Consider the following 26,122-nt stretch of genomic DNA (forward strand, 5'->3'; position numbering starts at 1 on the left):
TGTACAGGTAAAGTAAAGGCCCCAGATGAGCCAAACGCTCCACCGGTAAACGTAAACGACGATGAATAGCAATGTATTCCATACATTGTCTGGCTCGGCCAAAGCCCCCTACACAGTCAACTCCTCTGTGGTAGCTTTGAAGTATGATGAAACACAAAGCAAATGACAAAATGTGTCGCGAAATCACTGCTGAACCAAAGTGGCCAAAGTGAGAAAAAACAAGAAAAATGTCTTACCTGATGTAACGGACAACAGGACGCAGACTTACAGTTCACCAGGGACCGACCAGGCTGACTGGCAATCCAGGTAGATTTCAAAAATGAACAAGTGCAGCTCATGCAGCCCCTGGGGGCGAGACAGGCTCGCTACCCCGGCCGACTATGTTCTGAATCACAGGTCACGAGGTGAAAAGCAATAAGCAGCAGGAAACAGAACGAGTTGTGGACTAAAGCTGCAAACTCCACCAGCACATACCAAAGCATGTGAAGAATAAAGACTCCTGGTGACATACGTTTACATATGCTAAGCCTGAGCATATGTAAAAGAGTGTAAGCATGACTTTGTTGTTATTCAAATCTCGACCTGAGCATGCGTTAGACTAGTGATCATCCAGAGCTTGAAGCATCGTGTCTCTGGCAATCAGGAGGGATGAAATAGGATGGGATCCTAACTCAGCCTTTGATGCTATCAAAACATGTTCCCGGCTTTGATAATGTGAACTTACAATCAAAAAGATGTTAAATTAGCTCATGAAACCTTATATAAGGCGGAGAATTTTGAACACCGGATCCTGGTAAACATAGGAAGAAAAAAAAGGAAAGATGAAAAATCGACCAAAGTATTTGTACTTCATTACTTCCCACCACTGCACATGATTTACAATTAAGGTTCTTTGACTCCGCTCTGTGATCGGGAGGCACAATTCGACTGCTGCTCGCTTCTTCACACCCAACAGGCCGTTCCTTCAATATCTCAAAAATGAAGAAGTGTGGCGGAAGCTTGAAGTGCATTTCTGATGACCAACAAAGTTTTTGTACAAGTAGGATGAGATGTTTTTGATCTGGTCCTGTGGTAAATCCTGTTGCATTTCAAATTAACTGATGCCACTTATGCTTGTGGATCTCTCTTGAATACACTGGCACATTATCATCAGGTAATATTACAAGCAACGGCCGCTCCTGTTGTGTTGAAGAGCTTTGTTTGTCCCTTCTTTAATGCTCAAAGATAATTACATGCTTGTCACCGCTGCCAAGATTAAACATTCCCCCAGATACGTTCGTTCGAGTCTCATTGTTAGAATCCTGTTACTTTGTGTATGTCGGGCACCCTTTGAAAGACTTTCTTTTTGTCCGTCTTTTCAACACCAGAAGTAGAACATCAATATCGTGGCAGACAACATTTAGTGGATCGTGTCGACTGGGGATTTGGTTTGTGCATACCACAACCAGAGTGAGCTTTCTATGCACAGGTAAGCCAGATGCTACCTGTCATCTGCATCCAATCAATTTAATCACTGACCTTTGCGGGTGCATGCTTGTTTGCATATCAAGGATGAGGATGCCAGACACTAACATGACTGAATTCAATGAAGCACTTTTTCAACCATCCAAAAACAAAACCACAACAAAACAAGAAGAAAAAAAAGACAGAACATTGAACACCTCTCACATTAAAATGAACAACTGAGACAAGTGTGATAAGATGTGTTCTGAACATGTGTTTGCTTTGCCGTACTGTGAAATGCGGGCTGATATAATATCAGTTTGGTGCAGCTGTCACTTGAAACAAAAACTAAACCAAACAAAAAAAAAAGGAGGAGCCCCTACAGTTTCTACACTAATCATGAATGCATTTCGTCGGGAGCTTTCAAGACAGTCCTTGAGGATTTATCAATGCATTATCGAGAACACTTATCCTCGTTAGAGTCAATGGTGAGCTGCAGGCTAACCCAGCTGAGTCAGGGCGAGAGGCAGGCTTACACACTGGACTGGTTGCAACACAATCACAGAGCACATACAGTAGACACACAATCATTAACAGCAAACACAATGATGCCTCTTGACAATTTAGATCAGGGATTTGCAACGCACAGTTCCAGAACTGCACATGCAGCTCTTCATCCATCTTTGTGACTTTGGAAAATAAATCATGAGAATTGAATTTAAATGAGTCACTTTGTTTTTCAAAAGTAATTCTAAATTGGATGATCGTGTTGAGCTTGTAACAGTGGGCAAAAAAACAGTGAATAAATCAGAGGAAAACAATGTTTATGAAGAAAACAGAACATATCTATTAAAAACAAACATTGGTCGCGCAAAGCAGATGACAGTTCACAATCAATTGTCTGTGAAAATGAAGGGGACATCAGTTGCCTTTATGTGCCGATGCTGTATGCTGCGGTTCAGAAGCAAAAAGTGCATTCACCAAGGCAAAAATATCGTTTAGTTGGCTATTATTTTGCATATATAGGTTTGACATTGTTGAGTGAAGTGCTTGTTTTTAATTCAAATTGACAAATGAGTGCACACTCTACACGTGATAAATGATTCATATATGATGGTGCGATTTTTGGTTGGCCGCAGGTGAATAATTTCAGTTTGGCTTTAAGATCATGAATATTAGGAGGACTCAGACATAATGCGTATTTGATTTGAAAGTAAGCTTCAAACAAGCAGATTTTTTCAGAGTTCAACTTATTTTTCCCCCAAATTGACTTAATCTCTCTCTCTCTCTCTCTCTCTCTCTCTCTCTCTCTCTCTCTCTCTCTCTCTCTCTCTCTCTCTCTCTATATATATATATATATATATAAAATGTCCTTTTGTTATTTAAAATATAAGCTTCAAAAATCGGGAAAAATGCAATACAGGTCACAACCTAAAAAAAATGAAATAAAAATCTAGTTACTGTGTTTGTTCGGATACTTTGCATGACTGAATTTAGATTAATTTTCTTTTCGAAAAAGTCAGCAGCTGTGAGATGATGGGCAGCAGTGTCGGCAACCGAATTTCCAGAAACGAAATCCTCCACTTGTGACTCGAGTGTTGTTGTGGTTCGTAGTAGTGGGCCGTGTCTCTTTAAATAAATGCGGGTTACGTAGTGCCTTCATGAATGAAACCATGTGATCCAAACATCATTTGACGTCTCTCGCCTGTGCCAGACCGAAACAAGCGAGGAAGGAGTGGATAGAGCACACAGACGGTGCCACAAGGCGTCAAGCGAAGGAGAGGCGCCAGACGTTGCTCCGTCCTTCTCGCCCCGCAACCACTTGAGCACCTCCAACCGTCGGCCAACGCCGGCCATCGAAGGTCGGGGGCGGACGGACGGCGCCGGTCCGGTTTCCACTTCTGGTGAGTCAGCAGTCCAAATCCCAACTTGAAATCTCCACAAAGTGCTGAATAAAAGTGGCCTTGTTTCGCTGAGTGCGCGCGGCGTCGAGCTGTTGTTTTAAAAGCCACCCCGCCCCCGTAGAAGCGCTGAATCATCACGAGCCGGCTGGCCGCCCGCTCGTCGTCCAGTCGGGACCGAGCGAGCGGGTCTGAGCGGTGATTCCACAATACGGACAAAGGGGGAGCGCGATGTGCACGAGGTGACGGCCAACCTTGGAAAGAAGAAGCCATGTGTCGGAATGAGAGGGGCGAGCTAGGGCACGTTGACAGCAAAGGTCGGCGGAAGTGTCGCCTGTCTGCTCGCCATTAGGCGTGTGTCGCAGCCTCTAAGTGGGAAAGTCGGGGAATGTGCTAAGTAACAAGTCGGAAGACGGAGAGCGAGGAACTCGCCTCGCCTCGCCGACTGTCCCCGCGCGGAGGTGCTGAAAGCGGCTGCGTGGCCAGCGCTCGTTCGCAGGTACGCGACGCGCAGTCGCACACGCTCAGCTGTTTTGTATCCTGCTCGGTTTGACACTTTGAATTCAATCCGTGGCGGAAGCGAACGCAGTCTGTCAGCGATTAGCTTGAGAGAGCCACGGAGCGGCGCTCGCTGAATTGTGTGCGCGCGCGCGCGCGTGTTGTTTTGACATTTGCTTTGTGCCCCCCGACGGGCCTTTTCTCCCACCCGGAGGAATGCTGAACGAAACGCTGTGGCGACACCTCTCCTTGTCTCGTTCGGTTCGGTTCGCGCCTTCTGACACCGATTGGTGATTTAATGAAGGTTCACGGAGAGGTACCGAGGAGCCATGGCAACATGGCACCGGCGGGAGGCGGGCGGACAAAGGTCTAAGCGAGGGGAAAGCGCTCGCCTTCGATTGGGGGGCCTCGCAAACAAGTGCGCCCGCCCATCGCCATGAGGACTGTGAGGCTTATTTGCGGCAAGCGACATTCAGAAGTATGAGTGATTTAATGTCAGTGTTTACCGACCTTTGTGGAGCCATTAAGGTGCATGTTTTACGTTTGAATTTTTTTTGGCACGACTTAACTATCATGGGATGTGGTGATAGGTTGCAAGCATAGAGGGCTGACCTCATTATTTTTGGAGTAAATCAATGCAAATAGAGTCAGTGATTCTCACAAGTGTGGTAGTGGTATGCGAAAGCATCCCTGAATTAAATGTACAAACTGGATAGAAATCTCATACGTTACACTTGTTAAATCATGTTCAGTTATGTTTAACTTTGAAGTGCAGAAAATTTGCATTCAATCTTGAAGATGTTTTTTTTCAACATTTATTAAGATACCTTTTTTGAATTCACATTTATGTGCACTACATTTCAATGTCGTCATTATTTGAGTACAGTTTTGTGCAATATTAATCCTCAAAATGTGCATCATGTTACAATGCCTTGCAATCATATGAAATTCTTAATAGGAGTAAAACTTGGTTTTGATGAACACTTGGGCCAAGCACGCCAAAGTCTTTTAATGTCCGTGATAATGTTGCAGCACTTGTTGGTGCTAATTCATTTTTGAGGTTGTGTTTGGTGTAAAATGTTTCAGAACCACTGCATTAAGTGAAATAGATTGGTTCCCACAAGCTCCCATGTACAGCCGTGCCTGTCATATTAAACATAATATGAAAAAGCTCACGTTACTGATGGGTTAGTGGTATCCTCCCGCTACTGTCAATTGGATTCAATTCCCACCCAGTGGTGGCGTGATGTGAGTGTGAATAGCCGTCTGCCGCTATTTGTGTCCTGAGACTGCCTGATGACCAGTCCAGGTTGTAGTCTGCCTTTCTCTCAAAGTCATCTGGCATAGCTCTCTGTGACCCTGAAACGGATAACCATTCTTGGAAATGGATGGATGGCTAATGGAGTTCATTAACCCAGCCGGGATGGTTATACACTGTATCTAAATGAAGAATTAAATAACTAGACATATAAAGCGATTATCTCTTGGTTGTTGCAAGCGGAGGCACTCTCCTCCTCATTGCCTTATTATTACATTACCTGCTGACTGGTTGCAACCTATGCGCATTGCAACTCAAGAGTAATAGGGAAGCTCTGTGGACCCAAGAAAACTGAAACTTCACCCCCTAATGATTCCAAATCAGCAGCTTTAGTTAGAGTCAGCACTCTGCGGAGTGTATCAAAAGTATGTAGTAAGCAAGTTGGCAAGTACTGTAATAGAGGGTCATAATGATGAAATAGTTGTATCAGTATTGAATAGAAAAGCCCCCCCATCCCCGACTCACTCATACACACAACGCACAGACACACACACACACAAACTAGGGGCTAAGCTTTTTATACTTGGTATCAGTATTTAATCAGTGCTTGAAGTGCATTTCTCTGTCAAGTACTTTCCCCATCCTTCCCTGGTGTTCACAGTAATTGAACGCTGACCAATGCTTATGTGTGCAACTTTGCTGATGGTGGCGGAGCGGCGGCAAAGGCGCGTGGAGCAAGGGGGATGAAGGAAGAATGAGAGATAGGATTTGCGAAGAGATTGAGAACAAGGACCTTTTTGTCTTCAAGGCATTCCCCTGAAAATGCTGAGGCAAAGCAAATGCTCCCTCGCTTGACAGATGGCGTTTTCACTTGTTACTTACCACAGCGAGTTTCTTTGACTTGTGTGCTTGCTCCGGTGTGTGTGTGTGTGTGTGTGTGTGTGTCTGTGTGTGTGCGCGCGCGTGCGTGTGAGAGCGAGAGGGTGAACAGAGTAAGCAGGAAATGCACTTAGATACTAAGATCGAGCCGCGTGTGACTTTGTGTGTAAGAGACATCTACAAACCGACCATGGGGCCCGGACCAAAATGTGATTTTGGGGACCTGTATTTCGGCTAATTCTATTCAGTACTAATTATTCATAGACCTACGATAAAGTTATTGTAGCGGTGTTGAGAACTGGGGCTGAATGACATAATTGAGAGAAAGTGAGATACTAATTACTGTATATCATTAAGCCTACTAGCATCATGGTTATTTACCCTGAGTGTCATCTGGTTTATTATTAATTTGGGTTTTTAAAAAAACTGCCACAGCAATGGATATTTTGTCTCAGATGAGCAAAATAAATGCGGGAAAAAAAATGAAATCACATAAATAAACACAATAAAATAACAGTTGAAAACATTGAATAAAGTAAACTACGGACCCATGTTCCACTTTCAGAAATAAGTTTCGTTTCAGGTTGTGAGGTCATCAGGATACTTTTTCTTTAGGATTACTGGTGCACTTCTGTGGTGGAGGTGCTACCCCCCCCCCCAAAAAAAAAGAAAAACACACACAAATAGCAAAAGCAAAACACATCTCATGGGCTAAAGCCCTACTATGAGTTACAAAGCTCACGTGACGTGAGACACATGACAGTTGGTCCTCTGTGTGTTTTTGTGTGATTACAGCCCCAGAAGTTGTGATTCCACTTTTGTTGCCTCTTCAGGCAAGACCAGAGCAGGTTTCTATCAAGCGCACTGATTGTTTTGAATGTTAAAAATGAAGGTCATTGTCTTTGTCTTCAGATGGTCCAAAGATGTATTTTTACGATGATAACAAATTGACAGCATTTTGAAAAATGTTTTTTGTCAAAGGTGAATGGAAATCAACCACGTGGAAACCAGTGTTGCCGTGTTTATGACACAGTTTGGGAACGAACTGAATGATTCGAGAGGTCGAGAAAGCAACACTTGAGGAAGAACAGTAACAAGGTCAATAATCTGACAGAGACATGGGATTTTGGCCGTCTAATTTGGCTAACATGATGACCAGATGGCAGCAGGTGTGCACGCTGGAGGGAAGGCCCTCCTCTGCCACCTGCTGAAGATACGCACAGAACAGGATCATGACAGTTTGTACGTCATGTCTGCCCTGCTGAAATAATACAAACCAGTGGATTTCACGGTAACTGTGTGGAGAGGAAACTACTTCATACCTTTTAATAGGATTCTCGCACCTCAAAAGTGTGGCCCATGTATTAGGTGTTTGATGGAAACCAAGCTGTGTGTTTGCTGTTGATCGCTAGGAACGAACCGTAACAAACGTAGAAATGAATGTGACTCTTCGGTCATGGAAATATTGGCCAGCATTTGACTTCCCTTCACTTTCTTTACCGACACAAACATTACATTTCTCATCTTATATGTTCTTTTTCTTCCGGGGTCTAGATTGCTGATATGGAGGTGCAACAATGTTTGTTTACAAAGATATTTTTTTTTCAGTTTGGATCCGTCCGCTCTCGTGTATTCCAGGAAAGAAGAAATGGGACAAAGTAGATCGAGTATATTGCAGAGCCGCCAGAATGGATTTCTCCGAATATTGTTTTCACCTTCGATGAGTGCATTGGCCAATTTTAATGGTTGCATGTGTGTGTTGAGGATCCTTATTTATTTATTTTGCTTCTATAGGCTCGATTTCGGAAAGGTCTACTGTGAGTGAAGTGGAAACAAAAGAAGAAGAATGTAAGACAGAAGAAGCACAGGGAGTATGTGAGGGGGAAGCAGTTGGGCAGATCAATAGTTGAGTGTTTTTTTTTTCCCCCTCAGTGGTAATGATGAAATATGGTGTAAGCAGATCTCGTGCATAATCATCTCTAGGCTCCACAGATGTTTTTTTAAAAATCAGCGTATGTTGCTTCTGCTTACTGCGTGTGTTAAATTAGCCCAAACTCCGAAGTGTCTAAAGGTGTTTACCTCCCGGAGGAGACAACAATGTTTTTTTTGGGGGGGGGGGGGGTCAAATTCAACATGAACTAAAGCGAATTGGAAAATGGAATGGTGTTTTAGTTGAGTTTATGACACTTGTTTTCGTGATCCAGCCGTCAGTGCTGAAATGATTGTGGCCGATTCAAGCACCGACAGGACAAAGCAGCTCATATTTATCAGTAATTACACGATTTATGCCCTATGCCTCTAATGTTTCCCTTCCAAGGGCTCCAGCGCTCACTCTAGATAGAGCTCTTTGATGAGGCGACACCTTGTTCGCACACTAAAGTGCTCAAAACCACATTGTGAGTTTTTGTTTTTCGTGCCATGTTGAAGTATTAGGAATGGCGCGCAGCGTTTGAGATGCAAGGTGTTGGTCACCAGAGAATCTGTATGAGCGGTTTTCTTCCAGTTGCATCATCTTGCGCATTTCTGACTGCAGTGTGACGATACCAGAATTGCCGTTGGAATTCATGAACCGTACTGATTTGGAAACGTGTGCACACACACGGTATCAAGTTCAGCGAGTGAAGAAAAGATAAACATGCGCATCACATGAAGCATCATCGTCTTCACGTTTCCCAGCAGCTCCTGCGGGTTTTGTGGAAAGCAGATATAAGCTTGCAACAAAGCACGTTCTTAATTGTTGCAAAGACATTTTGGCATCTGTGGTTCGTAAATGTTGTTGCATCTTGTTGAATGGGAATACATGTGAATAGCTCATTTTGGCATTGACATCTCTTGGTGTCACTTGTTTAAAAAAAAAATATACTGTACAATAGCTGATCCAGCCAAGGCCCAATTGCAAAACAAAAGTAAGAAGATGCAAAGTTTTGTGTTTGTTTGGTCATAGTTTACCTTAGCAGCTACCTTCTGTGGAAAACGGTCTTATTATAGGCAACAAATATAATTGGTCAACTTGTACCGTTCTATGCTTGTATCACCTTAACAATTATGATGTAATTGAACTTAATGGGCGACACACACCAAACTTCACATGCCTAATCATTAAAATGACTCAAATTAAGTATTTCTTATTATATAGTACAGTAATCGATTTGAGTAGAGCAGCACAGTGAAATAATGGTCCATATGTGCCTTGCAATTGACTGGCAACCAGTCCAGTATCCCCGCCACAATAAGAGAAATGATATAGAAATTGGATGGGCGCAGGATTTTTTATTTATTTTAATGTAATTTTTTTGTTTTAATCCATTGCGACATGCAAAGGACTTCACTAGAACCGTAGCCTCTCGATGACCATGAAGCTCAGGGCTCACAAGGCCAGCTACAAACTCAACGCTCGTGTGTATGCTTTCTGAAATGAGCGTGTGCTCTATTTCAGAACCGTGTGCACACTTGTCAACAGAGAGCACAGAGTGACAGATGCACTTCAACACTCTACTGGGAGCTCTGTTCTACAGCAGTGTAATAATAGGATGTCATAATTGCACAAATGAGTGCGTGCATAAGCTTACCCGACTTCATGCAATCTGAGTAGGCAGTTTTTGCTTTTATTGTCACAAGCCAGCATCCTTTAACTTGCTGTATGCAAGAAGAATGGACGACATACATTATAACCTATATGGAGCAAGGAGAAAATATTACATTTGTCCTTGGAATCCCAAAAGAGTGACAATTAGGATCGGCAGAATACTATACTGTTCTCCATACAGTATACCTTTGGGCTAAGATTATGAAATGTTATTGTCAGATTTCTGGTGATACTACATTGCTCTATTGAATTGTTTTTGTTTGGATGCACATAATCGTGGATGAATGGCACCTGACATGGTTTTACTTGGCACTAATGTTTTCCTTGTGGCCTCTCTATTTGTACAATGCTAAATGAGAACCAGGATGCCCCCCCCCCCCAACAAAAAATAAATATATAAATAAACAGCAAAGCCAGGGCTCAACAGTCTGACGATGCAATTTTTTTTGCTTGTGTTGGGAAAAAAAAGTCATCACACTCCGACTTACTACCTGCAATGGGAAAAAAACGTGTTGACGCCAGGACTTTTCCCTCACTTTTAATAACTCACTGTGCACAATCATTGGCGTATACACACTTAACCATCTTGCACATGTAGATAACCCTGTTTAAAGTCTCGAGGAACCGATTCTTCCGAGATTTCTGGACATTCACTGGCTAGCAGAATACCTGCCCCAAAGCCAGGCAATCAAAATGTGTCCCGTTTACGCTTGAGGTGTGAGGCAATACTGTTCCACTCTTGTCCTGTAGGCGGCCGTAATGCCGATGACAGCGTGAGAAAACATTTGCCACACACAGCAATGCGTTGACTTGCGACTGGAAACCAGTCCAGGGTGAACCCTGCTTCTTGTTCAAAGTCGTCTTGGTTAAGCTCCAGCTCACCGGTGACCCTAATGAGGACAAGGGGCAGAGAACACGAATGGATGCAGCTTATGTAGAATTTACGTACCGTAATCCTCCTCACGTACAATTCAAGTACTTCACTTACGATCTAATTTAATACCAAACTCACTGAGGTCACGTTAGAGGGAGCCTGTGCCATGTTTGGTCAGTCTGGACAGCTTAAACACATAAATTAGTGCCCAACTGAGGCATGGACTTTCTCGCCAACGTTCTTTGTGCTAGTCATTGCTGATATACTGTATGCCACCTTACATACAAGACAAGAAGGACTTGAAATGTGTCACAAAAAGCCAGAAAGGTTGCATTTAATGCAATGTTGTCACAAAGTGCTAGCTAAAATTTGCTGACGCATGAATGCAATTAGCACACTGTCAATTCAATCATAAGCTTGGTGGAGATATAATGTGCACTTGTTACTGTCACAGATTTTAACTGAGGGGCAGCTAAGTGATCGAGTGGTTAAAACATCAGCCTTCCCAGATTCCAAAAACACGCTTGTTTGGTTCATTTAAGACTAAATCAAGGGTGTCAGACTTGTTTTCATGGCGGGCCACTTCACAGTTTTAGCTATACTTCGGGGATTTGGTACGCAACTTGGTTTAAGACTATTGCCTCACATTTGATACAGTAAAGGGGAAAAAATGCAAAACAAACAAGAACATTTTAAAAATGTGTCTAGTATGAAACAAAATTTTAAATATAGTTGATCTCATTTTGAGGAAATTTACAATATAGACAAGTCCAGCAGCGCAACAATGTAAAAACTGTAATCATGGCATTTGTTATTGCTTTGACTCCATCTGAAGAGCTTGGCAGAGGCTCTATATAAACTGCCTGACGTCGCGTTTGAACCACAAGGAGCCATGACTTGGCTCTTCAGAAGCTGAGCAGCACTGTGTTTGCTTATGGACTTAGCGTGTGTCTAGCGCACAAGCCACTGGTCTTATTCCTTCCGGGCTCTAGACTGTCGTGAATAGCATTTCGCCCCTAAATTTTGAGACAGCGCAAGTACATTTTTCTCACCAAACACGCCCCCAAGGCCATGTTTTTGACTCAGCGGCCAAGAAAATGCTTTCTGCTTGTCTTGCCAGTACCCATCACCTGCCTCCTGAGAGCCACAGCCCAAAAAGGCCCAATAGGGCTCCTTGAGCTTGATCGCATTCCTCATTGGGTGTTCACCAACAGTTTTGGGGATTGCTGCCACAACAGCCCCTGACTATCTTACAAGCTCGCCTCAACAGTGAAGGCAAGGAATATGGCCCGCTCTAACTCGATGGGCCCTTTTTTCATGCCCAGAGCAAGTCGAGCACAAAGTGCGTTCTAATTGCGCACATCGGTGGAGTTTTCTGTCTTTTGGTATTTTCAGAGATGTGCGCATGTAGAAAAGGGCGTTTGTGATGATATGGGAGTGAACACAGCAGGCTTGTTTCCCAGCAATGGAAGCGTCCCTCGTCATTCCCTTTAAATTCAATGTTACAAAGGGATGTGGACTACATAGCGAAAGCATAAGGGACTCGCTGGACTCTGTTTAGGAGATTGGTCTAGTCTGAACTTCTCCAATTCATACACCAACTCAGGTTGTTTCCCTCCCAGATATGTAGTATTCAACCTACCGCAAACCAGCTTCTGTTAAGCGGGGATTGGACTGCCAAGGTCGACACCAAGCTCACTATATCTCCCTTGGCCCCTCCAACTGGTTTTAAGCCCATGCCAAGGGTGAGCAGTGCAACCTCTTTGGGCTGTGCCCGGGACGCATGGGTGTAGAGCAGGGGTCCCCAACCTTTTTTGCCCCACGGACCGGTTTATGTCAGACAATATTTGTCAGGGACCGGCATTTAAGGTGTGGCGGAAATAATACGACAAAATAATATGGTATGAGCTGGATGAAAACGGTGGTGTTTTCGAAATATAATAATAAACACAAGGAGCGTCTAATCTGGCCGCAACACTCATATCGCGATGGTCATGTTTAATGCCTTCAAAATACGATACAATGCAAATTCAAAGTGCATGAAAATGACGACTCACCACAGCCCCGAGCTTGATTTTCTGCAACCAGACGGTCCCATCTCGTGGTAATAGGAGACAATGACACCTCAAGTGTGTGTTTTATGTCCAGTCTACTTCGTAATTTTGTTTTAGTCGCCGTTGCTGCAGAAAACCCCGCCTCACACAGGTAGCATGTCTGAAATAGCAACAGTGTTATTGTGGCGATCTCAGAATATTCAGCCATAACTTGACACACGTCAAGCGTGACACAGACGGATGTAACGGAGAATCCGGTAATTTTTCAAAATAAAACATCTTTCGTATTCCGAAATAAATAAAACGGAATTAAGGCAAGTTCTTTCTGTGCGGCCCGGTACCAAATGCCCTGCGGACCGGTACCGGGCCGCGGACCGGCGGTTGGGGACCTCTGGTGTAGAGAAGACCAATCCACCAGGCGCTCGCCAGTGAACCTGGCTGCAGGGATGGCCCTGGTGCCCCGCATCGCAGCAAGGCAAACCGAAGTCATCATTGTGGCTTTTTCTGGTCCTTTCTCTTGGACCTTTTTGCCCTTGGTGTCCCTGCCAGGGGCATAAAACCCCAGACAACAGCGCCTAGGATCATTTAGACACTCTAAATACTCGACCATGAGTGACAGCTCCGGGCAGAGGACAAATGCTGTAGAAAACAGACTGATGGATAATTTTGATCTAAATTTTGACCGACACTGTCAGTTAATTGATATTTCTTTTGTTATTAATACAGTGTTGAACATAATATGGGGATCTGTTGCTTCTATTGGGGTTTCTCTGTTACCAACTTCATTTCGAGGTGACAGTAGTTTGAGAACATCACTCTAATAAGCAAATTGTTCAATGAATATTTGACAGAATGGGACGTTTGAATTGAAATCAAGCTTCAAGCGAACTTTCAAATAAAATTGTAGTTCTTTTTGTTGTCCGTTTACTTTGTCTTCCTAATCTCGTCATTGATGGGACAAGAGTCTTCTTTGTCCCTATATGTTCTCCATGGCTTCCGCTCCTCTCCCCAGTTCATCACGCTTATTTCACACTCTGCACACACATTCTAACACATGCGGAGAAAGTGTACTCCTTTGTATTCGCCTCCTCGGTCTTGCCATGATCTCTGTGGTGAGGCCACTCCCTCTCTCACAGGTTGCCATTATCACCGATAAGATTCCGAAGTCAGAGCTCAACGTTAATTATTTACCAACACTCACTGCCCGCATACTGCAGATCAATGACGGCCAAGTTTTGCTTCCTCTTTTCATCGGCAAGGTGAGCTGTAGGAATTGTAATTCTCTACATTTGCCTGTTGTCACCTGTGTCCTACTCCACTAACTGTTGTCACCTGTTTTCAGTGATGGCCGGGTCACCTCGCCGGCAGAGTTAAACATGTTGTTATGCTGGGATTACTCACTAAATATAGACTTGCCACTGCATTACCCTAACAAGCTATTCTTAATCATTCTCGGTGTCGACTTGTTTGTGCTTGCGTGCATCCACGCGCACGCACACGCCCTCGGGTTTATTCGTGTGTGTGTGTGTGTGTGTGTGTGTGTGTGTGTGGGCGGGGACACAAACACCAGCTGAAAGTCGCTTTCTAAGAAATTCCTCTCCGTGTTGTTATTGGTCTGGCGCAAAAGGTTTTTCTCAAAGATTAATTAGGCTGCCGTCTGAGGAAGATATGCACGCGCGCACATGCACACACACACATATACACACATTTACTGTGCAAACACAGATACGGTGCCTTCACTCTGCACTACATGAAAAGTGTTTCATCTTTTGCTGTCTGTTTAGCATGAAAACTGTTTCACCTGGTCCAGGACTATGTGTGGATGTGTGGATCAGATGGTTAGCAGTTGTTTCGTTGCATTGGATCAGCTTCAGAACTTTTCTAATTGGAGCTTTTAGCCATGGTCGTTGCTGAGCTCAGTTCTTTTCTACCCGACCCCAATACCCCCCCCCCCCCACCGCCCGCCCTCACTGGTGTTCTCTCTATCCTCCCTCCACCCACCTCCATGCCCAACAGCTAAGCTCTTATAAATGTGTTGAGGATGCATTTTCACCCAAACACCCTCCCACCCACTCTTCCTCCTCCTCTCCTCCCTTGCCGTCCCATCCCTCCATCTCCACCTATGTCCCCCCCACCCCCACCCCCCGCTCAAGTTCTTTTCTGTCTCCCTTGTCATTTGCACCCCCCCAGCCCGTCCTCTCTCCATACTCAGCATTTTCCTCAGCTGTGGGTGTGATGTCTCTGCTGTAGTGCTAATCAGCTCTGGAGACGTCAGCATTCTTTCCGTCCTCCTCCTCCAGCATCACCTCCTCTCTTACCGCTTTTCTCCTCACGCTCACGGTCTTATCTCTGCTTGTGTTTTAGCCATCTCTACAGCATGTCATCTGTGTGTGTGTGTGTGTGTGTGTGTGTGTGTGTGTGCGCGCGTGTGTGTGCTGTCTTTCAGCAGTAACCATAAGCAGGTCCGCTCTTGAGTCGTCAGCGTTCTTTCTGTGGCCACATAAAAATACAGCCTAGCACAGCAGAAAAGCTCTGTTGTAGCGAGAATGGCCGCGGCATTGACCACAGCACCGCAAGCACCCCACATGTACTTTGGGAAGGACGCCACTGGCAAGCCCGAGATGAATGGCGATACCTTTGCCCAGAAGGTGATCTCTAACCTGGGTGACTTACACAGGACCTTTGCTGTCCAAGACAGTTTTGTGCTGCGGGGCAGCTTTTTTTTTGTCAATAAAAATAGAGCTTCTTTTTTGTGTGCAGTACTTGTGATTGATATTTGCAAGGCTATGTATCTGTTATTTGCATTTCTACCCCAAGGGCTCTATTTTTGTAGACAGCGAACTTGCACTTGAGCCTAAAAACTGGCATATCTTGATCTTCCTGCAGGAGCGGGCCTCCTTTAGCGTGTGAATCTGGCAGACTGCGTTGCACGTTGCTGGGTTTTCTGGTGAACTGAGGCCGTTTTCTTTTCCACTGCCCCGGCGTAAGTGTCAATGTGGTGGCTTCATGTACACTCAACTTTACACCACTGGTCTGTCTAAGTTGCCGCGCAGGTGGTGTAATGCAGTGCTGTTTTTGTCAACAATGATGATAACGAAATTATTTAGTTAGTGCCCATTTTTTAATGAGACGATGACGAGCTAAACATGGCTCTTTGATGACTAAAATATGACGTGACGTGAGTTTTTTGTTGACGAGATGAGACTGGACGAGGCTAACCGTGGTCTGTCAGACATTCAAAATGCACGTCATCTCATCCTATTGTGCATGTAATGTGTCTCTCAAAAAATATCAGCGATGCTTCTGCAACCTATCCTTTGGTCACGCTCACCACCTGACCAGCACACAGGGCACATGCACACACTGGAACAACACAACACGTCTGGGGTCACATACACAGACACGCTTTTCATTGATGAACCGTGGCGGCAGTGTCAACAAAAAGGCTTGGTGGTCTGAAACGAAGAAAAGAAATATGGAGATACTTTCTGTACAACCCAGCAGAAAGAACAATTGTAGATGGCATTAACGGTAAATGTGACCACAAACTAGAAGGAAAGAATACTCTTAATCTCAAGAGGCAGGTAAATCGCAGCTAGTCTTGTTAACATATCATATTGTATACATTTGCTAGCATTCAATGTTTGTCGATAATCGGCTTGTGATGAATTTCATTGTAAGCTTCAAGTTTTCCACGTAATTCCTGGCGCAAATGGGCTAATTTAAGGCTTAAGTTATTTTGGTTGAGCTGACAACATGGCTAAAGCAATTCATTAGCTTGTTGTGTTTATAATCAAATATTAAAAGTAGATTAAGGCACATGTAGGAATTATAACGTAAGTAGGCTATGAAATATTTTCTGCTATTTAGTTGGATGATAGGTTGAAATGTGTGAATTATTTCTTTTATATCACACAGGTGTCTCATGTTATTCTGAGCTGCAGTGATGGAATCAGGGTGTAAGCAGCAGTACAAGGTAAAACGGCAGCCCTCTGACTCAGATGGATACAATTTTTGCAGGTGGATTTTTCTGCTTAATTCCTTTTCCATGAACGCAATATTAATCAGAACATCATGTTTAAACTAAGGGGGAAGCATAGAACATAGTATTGTAAAGATAATGTTTGACTTGACTTTCCCTTTAATATATTTTTAAAATCACTCCCAAGGCACAGTTATTTTTCCCCTACACACTGTCTGAGGTGGACGGCAGTCTCCAAGTGCCCACTTCACAGTGGCCAACTTTACAAAATTTGTAGGTGGAGATATTCTTGCATTTCCTTATTAATGTATTTTGGGTGCGTCAATCTCCCGCGGGGACTCCAGTAAGTCCATTTATGCTTCTACCATGTAGACCCCAGACCTCTCCAGAAGTCTATGAAAATACCAAAAGAAAGAAAACTTCACCGTGAAACAGGGAAGAAATTTCATCTGTTCTGTATGTTACGCATACAGTACATTTGACAATCAAGTTTATCCAATCCAATCCAAGAAAGATTGCGCTTTGCGCTCGACTTGTGCTGGGTACAAAAATACATTCCTTAATGATATTTTTTATAATCACCTCAACCTGGGCTGAATGTGAGAAATCAAAGACAGATCATATATCAGTACCCACGTGAAAGAAGTTACGACAGTATACTTAATGAATAATATCATTGAGTGTGTATGAGCACACATATTCCTCTGCAGATGTGTTGTACTGACATCTTCTAGGGTCAACTGCTTATGTTATATGCACTGCGCTGTGGCCTAAAACTAAAATCAGATTATAAGGGATGTCACATGGGCCAATCATACATACTCTATGTCTTCTATATTTCTACATTGTGAATAATCATTTAAAATGAAATATGCTCACCTTTTTTTTTACATTCTATCAGTGAGGTTCATGCATATATTGGGGGTTAAAAATGTGCTTTTTTTGCTCTCTTTTTTCTCGTTTAATTTATTTAACAAGTAACAACATAGCAATGAAAATCAAAACTCCTTTGTGGGGGTGAGAAATTCTATATTTGCTCAAATACAGTATCTTATATGACATCATGTCCCGGTTTAGCACTGGGTGCGGCGCACTATAATTACCTTTCATAGAACATCTGATATCACCCTGTGCCATGGCAGACATCTTTACAACATACGCCACCTACAGACCAGAGATGGTATCTGTAAAGCTGGTGTTGGTTGCGATTACACAAAAAGCTGAAGTGGATTCCTTCCCTGTGAGATAAAAATGCCCATAAAATTAAGAGCAATCATTTTTCGACATGTAGTATACTTGAATAAATAATATTTTGTATTTAAAAATGCATCCTTTACACACACAAGCAAACGCTTTCCCCGAGACATCAAGTTCTCTGTGTAGTTAAGCAAATGCTTGCACCCAGTCACTACTGTGCATGGGGAAATACGGCGCAGTACGGTGTGGTCCTCATTGCTGTGGCGATAGGGACCTTCCTGTGCTAATAGCTTCATTACATTCATGTATTTGTGCCCCACTTCTCATTGTATGTGGCTCATTCAGTCACTGATGTCAAGGCACAATATGGATAGTCAGCTTCCAGTTTCCTCGACGTTGCTTGCTTTGTGTTCAGCTTGAAATTCGACTGCATCTTCACGTTTGGGTATTGGTAGTGGAACGCGTGGATATTATTGTGCCCCCCGAGCACGGTGGTGGGGGAATGTGTTGGCATGCTTTTTGTTTATATGTAGATGGGGGTTATGGAGGTTGGGGGTTGGGCACGGGGGAAATAAACCTGTGCCTGGCAGTAAAAACGCGTTTTTTTTTTTGCTTCTCTTGTTTTCACCACCCCCACCCCCAAAGGCACCCTTAGTCTTCATGTCTTTGATCCACCTATTGTGTGATGATGATGATGATGATGATGATGATGATGCACCTCCAGCTGTGGGAGCGTACAATGCATCCGAGCACACTGCAAGCACAATTCCAGAGAGCAACCGAGATATCATAAATGATGCCTTTCTCAAACACACTCATTCTCAGTTTTGATTGACCGTCACGGAGAGACATGCTATTTCTTTAGTGTTGTGGTTGTACTTTGCTGTGTTGTACAGCTTGACTTTATCCTCCTGAGTGTGTGTTCAATATTTTGGCTCTTTCAGGTAGTTTCATGAGGTAACCAAAACATTAGAATATTTCTATAAGTGGTCATAATATTGGTGGCAGGTGTATGTGTTGGAAAGAGTTAAAACTACGATGGGCGTAAGTAATAGTGGCAGTGGCAGCGCAGTTGTGGTTTCTGTGTCGTTAATATGTGCTGGCTATATAACGTCTGCGCTTATAATGTACATTTCCTCTGTTCTACTGCTATTTTTAACTATTGGAGCTGCAGCATCCTCGCAGACCCATGAGGTGCGCTGTGGGGGAAGTAAACTGCTCGTTGTTTCCAGGCCAAATTTCTAATGATAATGATTTATAGAAATAATAAATGACACGCGTGGCACTTTTCAGGACACCCAAAGATGCTTGAAAAACCATATCTGTAAGATTGCCAATCATTGGCAGGCAACATTTTTTTTTACTCAAGCTTTACTCAACCTGCAGCTGTGTTGATGACAGTCCCACATGTTTGGTCGTGTTGTGTGCACTGGATTGTGTTTATTTAAACAGCAAAAGGCGGCCCTCTAGAAAGTGACAGAAGCGAGATGAAATTTGCACGGCACAGGAGGAGAGAGTGAGGCGAGGAATCTGCTGAGTCATCGTGACTAGTCTCGTGATGATCACGTAGGTCAGAGCAGCAACAAGAGACACCTTTTAACACACACACACACACACGCACACACAGAGGTCTGAGAGATGAGAGACAGACTTGCACAGCCCAACACAAAGCATCCCCTTGTGGAAATGTGCACCCGGTGGACTGATGTCATCTTTTGCACTCCTGTGTTGACTTCTATCTCCAGCCCTTTGTCTTTTGTTTCCACGTTTAAGCAACTGCATGTAAACCATATACATGCATCATGTGTTTGTTTCTGCCGTTAGACATTTGTCTTCCTGTCAAGTGCAGCTTTCTCGCGTGCTGCTACAGGCGTGCGCGTATGTATGTGTATGAAAGTGTAAAAGGCTGAAACAGTTGGCTTTCCCCTGGAGTCCTTCCCACAAATTCTATCACTTCCTCTTCTCTCAGTTCACTTGTTAGTGATTGGCCTGAAGCCAACCAATAACGCTTCAACTTGACAAAAGCAGTGGGCACTATCACTGTAACGATCAAGAAACAGGAAGTCAGGGAAATTCTAAGAAACATTGCGTGTCACTTTCACTCACACAACCTGATATTGACGTGCAACTTTTGACATTCAAGCACCAGTCCTCCATAGAGCACAATAGGATTTGGTTTGTCTGTGCTTGACCTGGTGGGTAGTGATCCACAAGTAACAACACTTACTGGTGAAAATTGTTAAGGTGTTTTGATCAAGCTCTTACTTTTATGAAAGGTGGATAACTGTGATGATGTTTTCTGCATTTGTGCAGGTCTGTTCAGAAGAACAAGGCTCCTGGGGCATGACGACGACAAACAAAGGAAATAAAGCCTTAAAGGTGAGGGAGCACATTTACCAAGTGGTCCAGTTTAGGCAGGTTCTCCACCGTATGGCTGGAATCCAGTAAACCCCAATTCGGCCGGAATTTATAGTACATTGCTGAGCGTTGAGGCAACATGGCAATAGCCATAAATAATATGACATCATTGCACAGCAGCTGGGGACTTGCTTGGCTTCATCTTCTCTTCATTACATGGCATGAATATGCACTAAAACGCAATGCTGCCTTGCACGTTGCGGCACAACGTGCAACACAAGGAATGCTGGCAACTCTAAATTCAGACTACGCTGTATACCAGTGATGTTCAAACTATGGCCCGAGCCAATTTTTCAGTGGCCTGCGGCATTAAAAAAGGACACTTAACACGGCCCACAAGGCTTGTTCAAATAAAAGATGGAGGAGGTGGACAAAGTGAGAAAGCAGAGTGTCCAAAAAATAGGTGCCACCTCTTCTAATAAATTGATTCACATACTGTGCAGTTTTCTAGATATGCAAAGATACAAAGGAACCACTTTATTTATGACTAAAATAATAATACAAATTCTCCACAAAAGACTGGGGAATCAAGATAATTCAATTTTAGAAGCACATACTTCAAGGTCCGATTTATGGACATATCAGTTGAATCACCCTCAAAGAACTGCTGTAAAAATGGTCGGGTCACTGCAGTTTGATTTTGTTTTGGTTCTGAATGTGGATGGCATTCGGCCACTTTTCATTGCAGGTGTAGATCTAGTCTAGTGGGGACAGGGCCGTGGGCCACCCCAAAATCTTGGACAATCCCAATTTGCCTTCTCATCTTTAACAGAAAGCTGTTATGTCAGAATGTTAAAGTGGCTTCCTTACATTTTTCTGAATGCAGCCCTCAAATGAAAAAGTTTGGACACCCCTGCTGCATACTTTAAAAATAAATAAATCAAATCACCTCAAAAGCTAGGATGTCACAGGGGCTGCAAAAGATGAGCCGCGATATGTACGTGGCTCCAAGTAGCCCACTCACTTTGTTGCATTTGACTGACAGAGCTGTATTTGATTTGATTCCTTCTCACTTGATGAAGGTGAAGCGAGAGCCAGGGGAGAATGGCACCAGCTTGACAGATGACGAGCTGGTGACCATGTCAGTGCGGGAGCTTAACCAGCATCTCCGGGGGCTCACCAAGGAGGAGATCCTGCAACTGAAGCAGCGGCGGCGCACCCTGAAGAATCGGGGCTACGCCGCCAGCTGTCGGGTGAAGAGAGTTACCCAGAAGGAAGAGCTGGAGAAGCAAAAGGCTCAGCTGCAACAGGAAGTGGACAAACTGGCCAATGAGAACGCTTCCATGCGCCTGGAGCTGGACGCTCTCAGGTCCAAGTACGAGGCCTTACAGACCTTTGCCAGGACTGTGGCGAGAAGCCCCAATGTGGGGGTCGGAGTCAGGGCTGGAGGGGGAGGAGGAGGGGTAGCGTCATCAGTCATTGGTCCACTCATACCCGGGAAGGCGGCAACGGCGACGAGTGTCATTACAATAGTCAAGTCCAAAACAGATGCGCGGTCTTGAGGGAGGTTTTCGATTGACAAAGGTGTGTCAGGATGGAATTCAGCTGCGTCCAAGAATATCTTCTTCTCTGCTTGCCACGCCTCCTTCATTGCCTCAGTGGCCTGTGTCACTACACTGACTTGACACAGGTCACGAGCGCAGTCAAGGGCGAGATGGAAGCCGAGTATTTGGTCAGTACTTGCTAACAAAAGGATCGGACAATTTGAAGTTGATCACCCAAATGAGGACCTGATGTTTCCCCATTCCGTGGCTAAACAAACGGAAGGTAATGGCACATTTCTGTGATGGATGGAGAGACAGAATCATCTGATAGATCATCCATCTCATATGACCCGCAAGTTTAATTGGCTGCAGATGAGTCCCATCTCGCTGCAACTTTTTCATATCAGTCCAACGGAATCTAGATCTGAAAGGCAATTGTGTTACCTGTATTTTTACCGTTTTGTACCGTGTCGTCATTCACATGAGGTTCAAACTGTATTCTCTGTGTGTGAATTGTTAAATATCAGGAATTCTGTGAAATTCGTGATTGCATTGGTATTTGTTCTGTTTGGTCAGTTGTCTTTAGTTTTCTTTTTTTTTTTGACAGTCTTCTCATTCATATTTGCCCTTCCCTTTTGTTCAGTTCCTGTTGGCTTCTACGTCTACACTGGTAGCCAGCAGATGGCGGACTTTAAAACCTAGTGGAAAAATACATATAATAGAAGGGAAAACAAACATACAAAAAAAATGTTGACACATCTTGTGTATGATTCTCTCCAAGTAGGGTATACATTTGAAAACGTTTGGAAGGGCAAGTGCCTTGCATCTGCTAATTGAAATGTTTGGAGAAGAAGAAAAGCTGAAGCGTATAATTATTATGTTATAATAATTGTGCCGTACCTGTGATCAATGGGATAAACGGTGTCGTCTGGATGTCTATGACAAAATTAACGCTGCATCGTTCTATGAGCTTGTAGTAGCCACTAGTAATAATAATAATAGTAATAATACAATTGATGTGATTTTGCACTTATATGTGCTGTATCTACAAATTTATTTCATTGATTTATTTCACTAATTTGAATAGTTTTTTTATTTTTATTTTTTAGAAAGATACCTCCATGAAGCCAGTGAACAGTATAGTCTCCATCTCAGAGTAGTTTAACCAATAACTGATATGATTATTTCTCTCTCTCTCTCTCTCTCTCCCTCTCTCTCTTTCTCTCTCTCTTTTTTTAATGTGCATCCACTTTAATGGGGCGTCACTGACACGAGCTTTACAAAAAAAAAGTCATCTTATGTGGTGTTCTCTTAAAAAAAGGGGGGGGAAAAAAAGAATTAATCATTGTCCATGTACGGTAGTGTCTCCAATTTTATATAGACAATTAGCTTTGCATTGTTTGTATTGACCTGTGACAAATAAGGTAACAAAATCAGTTTGATATACAGTATCTATTTTGCAATTGTACCAAAAGTGGCTTAACTCCTGAATAGCTTTGTTCTTTCTCTAGTGACTAGGCACGTGTTTGTAGCCGTGAACTAGTGTGTGGTGTGTTGTGATGGGGAAACTATACTGTGTAACTTTCACTGTATTTGATGGGTACAACTTTGTTCCTTGTTTGATTCCAGGGCGAGTGATGATGACACAGCTGGTAACCGTGCTTGTTCTCTCGTTATACAGTGTGCCCAGGCCCATCTCAACATGTTCTAGCATCTGGCCATAATCTGCCCTTTTGGTTTTTATGAAGCTCTTTTTATTTTTTATTTATTTATTTATTTATTCTGCAGCTCTATGTCCGCCTTATGTTCTGCTCTCGTTAGTGCAGACAGTGACCAATCTCTCTGTGTGCAAGGGTGACATGCTTCAAAGTAAGACAGATGCGAAGCCATTTTCTTCTACTGTAGGTATTTTTAATCTTATGTTTGATTTTTTTTCAGTCTTCCATTTATAAGGAGTCAGTTAACACCTTTTTTAAGCCGTTACAAGCCCCCCACACGTGGTTCCTACCCTCCAACACTTGTTACACTTAATAACTGTAACTTTAAAAAATGCGAGATGAAGAATAAATACAGAGCTGCAGGCTGCGTTCATAAATAAATGTGTGAGTGGTGTATGCTCTGAAAGCAGCAGGCAAGGACGACGGAACGTTGTCTAATGACTATGTACAATCTTATTATTTTTCCGAAAATGGTTTACCTTAACTAGAATCATGCTTCAGATTGTATCCAAAGGTCCTGGTGGATGAATGCACCTTTTAAATCCTCGTTGTTGTCGTGCAAAGTGCTTTACACAGCAACAACAAGGATTTTAAAGGTGTAAAAGAAATTTCCCCGAAAAAAAATGTTGACATTTTTTGACTGGTCTGACTTAGAATGAAGAAAAATAGAGAGAAAACCTGCAAAATTGTGAGGTTAGATTGCAATCGATGAATTTATGGTCATAAATGAAAATCTGCGATAGAGTGAATACGCAATAAGTGAACCGCAAAGTAGCGAGGGAACATTGTATTCATTTGGAACCAAATAAGGCCCAGAACACAAACACACGTTTCGTAACCTTTATAAGTTGTTGTTGTTTTTTTTTTCTGAATGTATTGTTTCCTAGTAATTGTGTGGGTTTCCCCCCTGTCTCGAGCCTCCTGTTAAATGCCTTCATTCTGTTTTTGACCATTGTGTTTGATATGGTGTCCTCGCTTCTGTTTTGAAAAAAGGAGGACAATGCTTTGCTGAAACTGTCAATGGCAAACACACTGTCTCAACCTTCAGGATGAAAACCATACGTTGTGAGTGTAACAGTGTCAAGATGGTGTTTAGTTGTCTTTTAATATGCAAACTGTGTAAGGCATAAGTAGAACTCCTGTCACACAGGAGCTGTACTGCTATTGTGGCTTGTGTCAAATTGTTCAGGTTCAGTGTGATGTGGCAAGGTTAAAGACTTTATATTCACAGTGTTTAGCAATATGTGACTGGGTATCAAATGTTTTTGCCGTTTATTTGTTTCTCTCTGGATTATGTGTTGTGACTTGCCAGCATATCGTTGTATTACTAATGTGCATAGACAGGAAAAATCCACTATTTTTCTATCCATTTTAGTTTGAAAGACTGCGCTTCTTGTCGTTGTGTTTTTCCTCCTGTGTGAAGCTGTGCGCTTGGTCTCGAATGTAGTTCACCCAAACATTAAGTCAGCTGAAAACAGTGACCTTTAGTCATTATCAAAAAGGGTTTCTGTAACACATTTTATGAGCTTTGCATGTTTTACTGCTTCCTGTGCAGACGTTTTGCCTGACTAATGAAAAGAGGTTTCATTATCAGATCAAACAGCCACTGCTGAATCATATTCATAAATATCTTATGACACAGAAAAATAGATAATAGTGACCAATATGATAACAGTGAGCAATTTTCATGCGTTACGGACCGAATGAACTGGGGCATCCTTCAAAACATCTGATGAATGCTTACCAAAAACCTCTTATCATTCTGCCGGGGCCAATTGGTGTCACACACTTATTTCCCTGTGTAGTCAATCACACATCCAAACGAAAAGGCCTTTTTCACCCACCCTCAAAGCTGATCAATGAGAGTAAACGAACCAAACATTCCTTTGATCGTTTGTTTGGTGTGTTGATCAATACTAATGTTTGTTTTGCTTCTGTTGGCCCTGCACTGGCATCAATCCATGTCTCCATATTTTTTGTAGTTCTTTTTCATCCCATTGTTGAGTGTTTGCCCTTCAAACTATGCCTATCTAATGGTGATCATTTGGTCAAATTATACATCAAAGCTGGGATATTTTTGTGTCTGAAAGTAAATAATGGTCGATATAAAGTTAAGAGAAGTAGTGAGTTTGTTTGACTATGATGCAGCTTGTTCAGAAAAGGTCTGGTAATAAGAAATTGTGTTTTGTACTACAGTATTTCTGTATGAGGTGTAATAAATTATTATACTGTTCTTTCTATGGGAAAATACTGAAAATGTGACAGTCTTTGTAAGTATTTATCTTCAACTAAATTATTGTTTTGTAGATACATAAGTGATGATGACAAGGTACTGGTAATTATGGAATTAATTGTTTCATCATCCGTCTAATGTTCTTTTAATGTATTGATGTATATACTGTATGTTTGTCAATAAACAGTTTACTTTATTTTGTATATGACCAATAAACTTGGTTTAAAATAAAGGTCTGAACTCTCTTCGAATCGTTATTGCAGCAGAGTAAAATTAAATTAAATATTTTTCCAATTGGATTTGATAAACAATTTTGACGCCATATAGCCCCGCCCCCTCCCACTGTCATTCCTTAAAAAAAAAAAAAAGCAAAGGACCAAAAGAAACACTTCAGATGAAAGAACAAAGGCGCATTTGGAGTGCCGGCGAGTGAGTTGTAGCCGACAGCAGCTGTTGATTGAAAGTGAATTATGTTACCGTTCACGGTAAGAAAGCACCAGAAGTGCATCAGTGAGTGTAATTCTCGAACACATGAAGTAGAATATTGTGAAAGATAAAATTGCATTCCTGAGAGTAGTTTAAATCAAAATTGAAAAA

General features: G+C 42.8%; 1 protein-coding gene across 5 annotated transcripts; it reads left to right on the plus strand.

Moving 5' to 3' along the window:
• Positions 1-3,142: 3,142 nt before the first annotated feature.
• Positions 3,143-25,757, plus strand: mafgb (MAF bZIP transcription factor Gb). 5 transcript variants are annotated; one of them, XM_086120436.1, is made up of 4 exons: positions 14,483-15,476; positions 16,412-16,469; positions 19,986-20,051; positions 21,113-25,757. In XM_086120436.1, exons 2-4 carry the CDS (start codon positions 16,440-16,442, stop codon positions 21,590-21,592), a joined length of 576 nt encoding a protein of 191 aa, XP_085976562.1. In that variant the 5' UTR covers positions 14,483-15,476; positions 16,412-16,439; the 3' UTR covers positions 21,593-25,757. The 5 variants fall into 5 exon arrangements, with proteins under 5 accessions (XP_085976563.1, XP_085976565.1, XP_085976562.1 ...); XM_086120437.1 differs by lacking the exons at positions 14,483-15,476; positions 16,412-16,469 and adding an exon at positions 3,143-3,347; XM_086120439.1 differs by lacking the exons at positions 14,483-15,476; positions 16,412-16,469 and adding an exon at positions 3,402-3,843.
• The last annotated feature ends 365 nt before the right edge of the window (positions 25,758-26,122 follow it).

This window comes from Hippocampus guttulatus, chromosome 9, assembly GCF_054856545.1.
Source record: "Hippocampus guttulatus isolate MCC_2025c chromosome 9, RoL_Hgut_1.0, whole genome shotgun sequence".
Taxonomy (NCBI): domain Eukaryota; kingdom Metazoa; phylum Chordata; class Actinopteri; order Syngnathiformes; family Syngnathidae; genus Hippocampus; species Hippocampus guttulatus.